The 8,379-nt window shown below is 49.8% G+C and overlaps 1 protein-coding gene across 1 annotated transcript; it reads left to right on the top strand.

Annotated features, from left to right (window-relative positions):
* Nucleotides 1–2,115: 2,115 nt before the first annotated feature.
* Nucleotides 2,116–8,121, top strand: LOC144111216 (phospholipid scramblase 2-like). The gene is made up of 5 exons (XM_077644431.1): nt 2,116–2,202; nt 3,426–3,784; nt 5,372–5,589; nt 6,795–7,124; nt 7,846–8,121. Exons 2-5 carry the CDS (start codon nt 3,484–3,486, stop codon nt 7,912–7,914), a joined length of 918 nt encoding a protein of 305 aa, XP_077500557.1. The 5' UTR covers nt 2,116–2,202; nt 3,426–3,483; the 3' UTR covers nt 7,915–8,121.
* The last annotated feature ends 258 nt before the right edge of the window (nt 8,122–8,379 follow it).

The raw sequence follows: 8,379 nt of genomic DNA, 5'->3' as shown, positions 1-8,379 counted from the left end.
AGCAACGGTAGCAAAGCTAAAGAGATTGTCGGACTGTATGCGTTCGCACAAACGCAAATATTCGAAGAGAAGTGAAAAAAAAATGAGACCAAAGAAAGAGTTAAGTGCCCGGACACCGCCCCAGGTTCCCCTATAGTAACGCCAGTGGGAGATTAGTTCTTTGGCGACGAACTGCATTCCCGCAGTCGTACTCCCTCAACTCGCAACCGTTACTCCCTCAAAGACTAATTGAATGGTGCAGTCATCCAGCCTCTACACCAACTAATAGTTCCCATTCATAGTCTAAGCGGTGCAGTTCGTCCCCAAGTTCGGTACGCGCATCTTGTCAACGGCGAAGAGAGCCGTTCTTCGAATAGCCTTCGGCAGCCTTGTTTGTTCTTGAGGGTCGTGTGTCCACTTACGTGTTGCTGAGTCGTTCACGAAGAATTGAAGGAGCGCGGCTGGCACAAGGAACGTGTCTTGCCGAGCGTGTGCAAAAGGAATACGAAAGCGCGAGCAATAGGGTGATGATGATGATGTCCACAGGCTAAATGCCTGAATGGCAATAGGGGACTACGCGTATAGGCATTCTTCGACGTCGCTTTCGTCGCCGCTGGGTACAGGCTTAATCTTCTCTTTTATTGCACGGATTCGCCCATGTGCAACAATAAATATTTACAGCTTCGCTTGGTTAATGAATGCTAAAAGGAGTCTATTTTGACGCCCGTGTTTCCGCATGTTCATACCCGGCGGGCAGCTTCTATTGCAGTCCTGGACGCGTATATGTCGGCCGCGTACTGACCGAAGTCGGGGGGGGGGGGGGGGGGGGGGGTCTAGCGTCACCTCCTTGGTGGGAGTGGGACGCCCTGACGGCAAGAATCAGCGCAGCGCCCATTCTTATTCTCTGTGGCGCTACTTTCTCACGGAGACATGCACCGCCCGAAAGGATGGGGCCACGCTGTAGATTTAAAGCAAGCCAGGAGTGTCTCAGATTCCTTTTGAAGGAGAAATAGCGGCCTTCCTTTGTTTTAATTTGTTCAGCTGTGCAAGCATTCATTATAATGCCGATTTCGCCCCCTCCACTACCCCTTGTATAAGCACCTCCTCCGCTTATTGTAGGCATGGATAACTGTTAGATGACCCAGTCTACCTGATCACCGCGAGAGTGGGGCTGGGATATAATCACAACGGTGCATGCATCGGTCCGGAGCTGCCACGTGAACTCCGCTTTATAAGCTAAGTACAGGTACAAATGTATCGTAACGATAGATTTTCCTGCAGTACTGTAGTATTTTCTGGGGTACTGTATTATTTTCCTGTAGTCATATCGATATGACAAGGGACACCGTAATGACACAGGAAATAATGTTGCTACAAAAAATTCCGTTGATCAAACACAATTTTTCCTGATGTTTTATTGTCACAGTTTTATTTTGTAAACCCTTGATCACGTTGATTTTCTCCAAACCAGTACCGAGCAGTAGTGCTAGCCAGAATTGTAGCAAACCTCATGGAATCTTTTTGCTCCTAAACAAAATACCTTATGCTCAAGTTGCAGACCAGCTTCACAGATATATCACAAAGCCGCCACGGTGGCTCCGTGGTTATGGTGCTCGGCTGTTGTGACAAGTTTGATCCCAGCCGCGGCCGCCTCATTCCGATGGAGGCGAAATGCTAGAGGGTCGTGTACTGTGCGATGTCAGTGCACGCTAAAGAATCCCAGGTGGTCGAAATTATCCATAGCCATTATCCATTACGGCGTCCCACATACCTCAAGTCGCTTTAGGACAACAAACCCCCATAAACCAAACCAACTTTATCTGACAAGCAGATTCGCAAACACCAGGCTTCCTCTCTCTTTCTTTTATGTTGTCTTAATATTTTCTGAGTGAAAGGGCAATAACAGTTGTATACACTCAAGCTGCGAAGCCGTCGAAATCATAACGAGTGGGCGTTCATTAATTAAATGCATTCCGCGACCGATAGCTTGCACGGGAGGAAATCAGATCGCGTTGTTTGTTTTTTTAGTGTCCGAAGCAGACCACGGGATTTCTGATTTACCTAACGCGCCAAGAAGCGGGTGCGCTAAAGGAGCGAGAAAGAAGAAATGAAAATTCTCACGAGCCACGGGGCCAGCGGGGCCAGAGGCAGCAGTTGGCCCCGAACGCTACCTCGTAGAGAGGCTTTCTGCCAGTCCTGCACACAGCGCTCCAGGCACTGCGAGTGAGTTGTCTTGTCCTCTGTCGTTCGCTGCGCAGTGCGCGTTGCCGCTGAGGCAGTCACTCTATCATGTGTGCAATGAGCTGGCGAAGAATTTTTATGCGGCCTTGCGAGTTCGGGTGATGGGGCTGACGTGCGTATAGGCAACGGTGGAAACGGTTCCAGTCGATTTTAAACTAAACGAAGACAATGCAATGGACACAGGGAAAATGTCTCGCTCTTTGACCCGTAAGGAGCCCTTCCTCCGGCAACTGTGCCCACTGCGTCCGTTCTTAATTCCGTTCCACCGCTTCTCTGCGGTTCCCAGATGTGTTTTCATTCTAACGGCGTCCTCTGCTATCCTGCAAAGTACCACCACTTATGGGAAATGGGCATGTTCGTTTCCTGGCCTTCAGTTCAGCCAGAACATCAGCTGGGAGGCCTTTCGTTTGACGTAGTTGGTCGGTGAGATAGCTGAAAGTGAACTGGCGCAAAAGAAAAAGCCATTGAGGAACATAAGGGACAGGATAAGGCCCTTCTTTCTGCCTTTTGTGTTGCACCCCCTTTTCTGAACGTATGCAATCCGTGCCTTTATATACGCATTTTGGAGCTGGTGCAACTGTGACTTTAACTGTGACTCTGCAGCATGGAGCGTTTTATCCTTCACCTTCTTGCAAGTGTGGTGCGCTGCGTAAAAGTTTTGCTCGTATGCAGCGCACGAAACATTTCTGCGGATTTTTTTTGTTCTCCTTTCGACTCCACAGGCTTCCCTTGATTTCAACCGGATGCCCAATGTTTTCCACAAAGGCTGAAAGCCATACACAGAGGCGTGCTCAAATCCTAACCCCAAATCTTAGCCTTTGTCACGTGACACGGTTGGCCGGTGGCAGGTCGCAGCTGGCTCTTCCGTGCACCTGCCTTGGCAGGTGGAAAGCGTGTGACACCGTCAGCTCTGGGTTCCAAAAGGGCTGTTACGCTATCCCATAAAATACCAAGTTGTTTGATACGGTGTCTTACTACTCGAAGCTGTGCGTTAGCAATTAGAAATATCTTTATGAAAAGCTCCAGATATATTTAAACCACCGGGGGTCTGTGCACTGACATCGCGCACAGCACACGGGCCTGTTTGTATTTCGCCTGAGTGGAAATGAGGCCGCCGTGATCGCGGTATTCAAACCCGCAAACTTGGGCTCCGCAGGCAAGCACCACAGCCAATAAACCCCCACACGCGCATACATTCTTCGCAGGTGACTTCTGAAGAATCTTGGAACTGCGGACTTGCAAAAGCGAGAGGTTGCGGCAGTAATGGCGTCTTTCCCTAAACCCGGGACGCGGCAGCCGCAAGTGGTGATTGCGGGGACCTCCAGCGTGCGGACCCCTGGAGGGCAACCCATGATGGCCGGGCAACCCATGATGGCCGGGCAACCCTTTGTGGGTGGGCAGCCAGTCATAACCCGCCCGCCCGGCGGGGCCACGGTGCAGATGCCGTTGCTAGTAGCCGGGCTGCCGCCACCCCTGGAACCCATCCCGGGCTGCCCCCCAGGCCTGGAGTACCTCCGCCTGGTCGACCAGCTGCTCGTGCATCAGCAGCTGCAGCTACTCGAGGGTGCGTACTGGAGACGAACTTCAAAGGCTGTGTACATCGTATGACTGTCAGGAACACGCGGGAGACCGGATTTGTTTATCAGGCAGTAATCCCCGTTTAACGTGGCTCCATGCGAGAGGACCGGACCGCCTGCAACTTGACGTAAACGTCACTCCTCTGTGTAATCGTGAGCGTCCTTCGCAGACTCCGATTGGCGGCAGCCTGCTCAAGGTCACTCAGAAGAATGACGTTTGCGTCACGTGATAGGCGATCCGCCCGGGTCGTCCGCGATCCCATCATCTCGTCTGAATCCACTTATAGCGTCAGCAGCGATTTAAACCTGTAGGGTGTGAGGACATATATTGTCCTCACCCTTTTTCAAGAGATCTACTAACTTCGGGCCTCACGCTTCGGGCCTCACGCTGAGTGATAAATACGCGGGCCCGAGCTTAGAGCCTCGGGCTCAGACCTCGGAACGAGGCCCTTGCTGGGCTCTAATTGTGGCAATTTGTATGTAGCTTTCTACATGCCTCTATCAAATTAGGTTCTCTATCAAAAAACACAACAGAAAATGTTCTGTCGTCACGCCAGATATTTCTAGCATTTTTGTACAATAACTTGTAATAACACATATGTTTGTAGCAACCACAAACTATTCTATAGTACTGTGCGGTCCTTTCTCGTAGCGAAAGAGCTAGATATAGGGAAGAAAAACTCTACAGTATTATAGGACAGTACTAGAAGAGTACAGAAAAATCTGTTGTTGCAACAGAAAAACTAACCCGCTATCGTTTTTGAGTACCATGTATACTGATTAGGATGCAGAAAATTTGTTTTGAATTAAAACGGGGGGCCACACCCGTAAAGGTTAAGCAGTAAAGAAAAGCTGGTATTATTGAGCGCCAGAACAAAAAGACACCGTGCTGCGGAAAAAGGATCCGAATGCCATTTAGATTTGCAGAACGAAGGTCATGATAACTAACATCTACGCCAACACAGTCGTAAGGTTAGTACAGCGGCTGTCGTGGGTTCGAACCTCGAACCGGTAGAATTTTTCAGTCATATAGATTCGAGAAAGCGGTAGCCTTGCTCCGCTTTCTTCGGTGATTTTAATGCGGTATAGCCTCATCGGGAAGAAAATGTGTCGTCAGAGTAAATTCGCTGATTGGTCGGTGAGATGTGACGTCATCAAGTCGGAGCATTCCCACTGGCTGATAGACTGTAGAGAAATGACGTCACTAGTCCGGAGCAATCCCAATGGAAGATAAGCTGGAGGGAAGTGCAGGGAGAGATGTGACGTCATCAAGTCGGAGCATTCCCACTGGCTGATAGACTGTAGAGAAATGACATCACTAGTCCGGAGCAATCCCAATGGAAGATAAGCTGGAGGGAAGTGCAGACACTTCCGATAAAGGCATCAGCAGCTGCTAATGCTGATGTTTGGCAATACGAAATAGAATTAGTTGTTCCTGTGAAGTTCTCAGGTGCAGTTATTCCCTTCAGTATTTCGAGAACAAATCGCAAGCGCAGCAAAGTACATCTCAACGGATGAAAGACCGCAACACTGTCTTCGATAACCTTCGTGCTTCGACGTTGGCGCGCGTGCAGTGTTCGTGCCTTACGAGCAGCAAAACAAGTACGTGGTGAAGAACACCATGGGTCAGTTCGTGTTCATGGCGATGGAGGAGAGCGACCTGGCCAGCCGCTGCTGCTGCGGCAACAACCGGCCCTTCGAGATGTCACTGCTTGACTACCGCAGCGTCGAAGTGATGCGCCTGTTCCGGCCGCTGCGCTGCGACAGCTGCCTCTGCTTCTGTTGCCTGCAGGCACGTGACGTCATAGCCTTTTTACCGAACGCGAACGTGCTGACATTTTAAAGCGAAAGCAATAACTGGCCTAGCGGAGCCGATTTCGCCATGGGCTGCAGTTTGACTTTCACTTGACCGGAGCTGCGCCATAGTCTTGACAACGCCGCCGCTGCCGCAAACATCATGTATTGGCTCTCCGCAGCTAGGTCACCGCTTGACCACATTAGTCACCGCGCGCCTGGCTGAGAGAAGCGCCGCGCTGGCCTAGTCAGTGCGAGCTTGCCCATGCATGACAGAGACCGGGACGTCTTCTCTGACCTGTTCTCTCTTTTTAATGCGTCAGCGTCAAAGGCACCATTCACCAGAAAATCTGGTTGCGGCGTTGAGCGAAATATCAGGGGTCATGGCTCTGGCAGGTGGTCCTCATGGTGGTCCGCATGGTGGTCCTCAGAGAGCAACCTAGGAGAAAGCCGGGCCACCACCTAAGTCACGTGAACTTGCGGCGTCATTACAACCTGCCCACCGGATAGTGAGCAAACTGCCCACCGTGGAAGGTGGCAGTTAAATTGATTGGTCGCTCAGGAAGAGCAACCAGGGCCTCGCCCACCGCTGGGAGCGCGTGCCATCGCTTAGAAGCTGCATCACTGCGCCAGGAAGGGTATGAGGACTCCCAGGGACCTACGAAAGTAGATGATCTTCTGCATATATGGAAATTATGGGTATCACACGATAGCGTAATGGGGTTAGGACGGAGCGTAAGTGTCCCCTCCATTTTTTTTTCTGGCACGTCGGCATGTACGATTGGCTGAGAAAGAGTGCAATTTTTAATCGCCAATATGTTCCGTGTTAATAAAGTTAGCTTAAAATGTTTTGCTGGGCGGTGACAGGTGAATGCATACCAATCGGTTGTAAGTTTTTCGTGACCACAGTGTATAACATTTTATGAACCCTTTAATGCTTGTAGGAATACAGGCGAATGCGCCTACAATTTTTTTTTTCACTGCCACTGTAGAAAGTTACCGCGCTTACTCCTGAACAGGAGGAAAACAATGCGACTGACCATACCCACCAGATGGCAGCGCAGATTATGCAAAAAAGCCCAGACAGATTTCATTAAGGCACTAGCCATAATTACACGCGTGCCGCGCTGGCGATACCACTGTCTCGGGAGAATATGCCGGGGTCTCGAGAGAATATGCGAAGGCAGGAACTGCCCTGCGCAGGAGATGGAGGTCCACGCTCCGCCAGGTACCATCATCGGCTCGGTCCGACAGGAGTGCAGCCTCATCTTCCCGCTGTTCTCGGTGCTGGACAGCAACAAGAAGGTGGTGCTGCAGATCCGAGGCCCCTTCCTCACGTCGTCCTGCCTGTGCAACGACGTGGTCTTCGACATCTACACCAAGGACGGCCGCACCAAGCTGGGCATCATATCCAAGAACTGGACCGGCATGCTCCGCGAGGCCTTCACGGACGTGGACAACTTCACGGTCGCCTTCCCCATCGACCTGGATGTCAAGATCAAGGCCGTGCTGCTCGGAGCTCTCTTTCTTATCGTGAGTGCGCCTGTGGCTATTGTCCTCACATCTTTCCAATGGCGCTCCGCTCAGGGGGGCAGCTATAAATAAGTTCCAGTTAAAGCACTGGTTCGTTCACGCTTTTCCTATAAATAAGTTCCAGTTAAAGCACTGGTTCGTTCACGCTTTTCACGAGGAGTCGGCCTTTGTTGTATTGTCGGCAGAGATAATCTTAAACAATGGCAAACGATTTACACAAAAGGAGGAGACACTCAAACAGGAAGGTGGGAAGGTTTAGGCGAGTATTAATTGGGGGTCGATCTAAATGCTTCTCAGGCTGATATCAACGTTTCGATGAGACTCACCTGCGTTAGGAGAGAATGGACTTACGCGGACTTGAATTTTTGAAGGGCAAAAGGGCCTAAACTTCGACTCTGTCAGGGGTAAAGGAACATAAACGGACTTGTCTTCAACAGGAGCCGAGTCACAGGCTTGCCCCCCGTCAGGGGCTGAAAGGAAATCAAGTTCACTTGTTTTAGTCACTGCTCTGATCAAAAATAATACTGCCGAAGATTCGATATTTAGTTTTAGTAATTAGCAAGGGAAAAAGATATGCTGCTGGTTGGACATGGTGTGTATACAGAGTGAAAGCGGATATGTGCTACTCTGTCCATTTTTGTCCATACTTTAAGCTGGTTTTTCGCGTGCGGTGCCTTTAAGCTACGCTTATTCCTCTCCACACATTTGTAACTTTTCGCAGGACTTCATCTTCTTCGAGAGCGGCTCTGGGCCCAACACACCGGATGTTCCCGGCAACATAATAAACTAGCTCTTCCAACGGTCAATGAAGTAACTGCCAGTCTACAGGCTCTGGCCGAAGGGCACACTCGATGGCATCTGTGGGCCGGACGGTTACATTGGGAGCCTCTTCTAGCCCATGCCATCTAGAGAATTGCGCCTATGTGTGTGTTTATATTGTGCTTGTTTAGTGAGAGCTCTTCTTTAAGAAAATGAAGCAAAGGCAGTGTGAACTACAATAAAGAATAATATCGCATGTCTACCTAAGCAAATGCCTCGTTAGCAGACACTTTTATAGCCATATCTATGCAACAAATCTTTTTCACATCGTCACAAAGCGAATGATGTCTCTCCAATGTCACCTGATCATCTGACCAATGAATGAACATTTACATAATGTATCTTAAGTACTTTGCAATGAAGTTCAAAATCATTGGCCATGTGATAAAAGTGATAAAAGATTTTCTGGTATTCATATCATGAATTCTGTTATTAC

The sequence above is a fragment of the Amblyomma americanum genome, chromosome 11 (assembly GCF_052857255.1).
Source record: "Amblyomma americanum isolate KBUSLIRL-KWMA chromosome 11, ASM5285725v1, whole genome shotgun sequence".
In the NCBI taxonomy this organism is placed as follows: Eukaryota; Metazoa; Arthropoda; class Arachnida; order Ixodida; family Ixodidae; genus Amblyomma; species Amblyomma americanum.
Note: the sequence above shows the minus strand (reverse complement) of the source record. Positions and strands in the feature narration are given on the sequence as shown.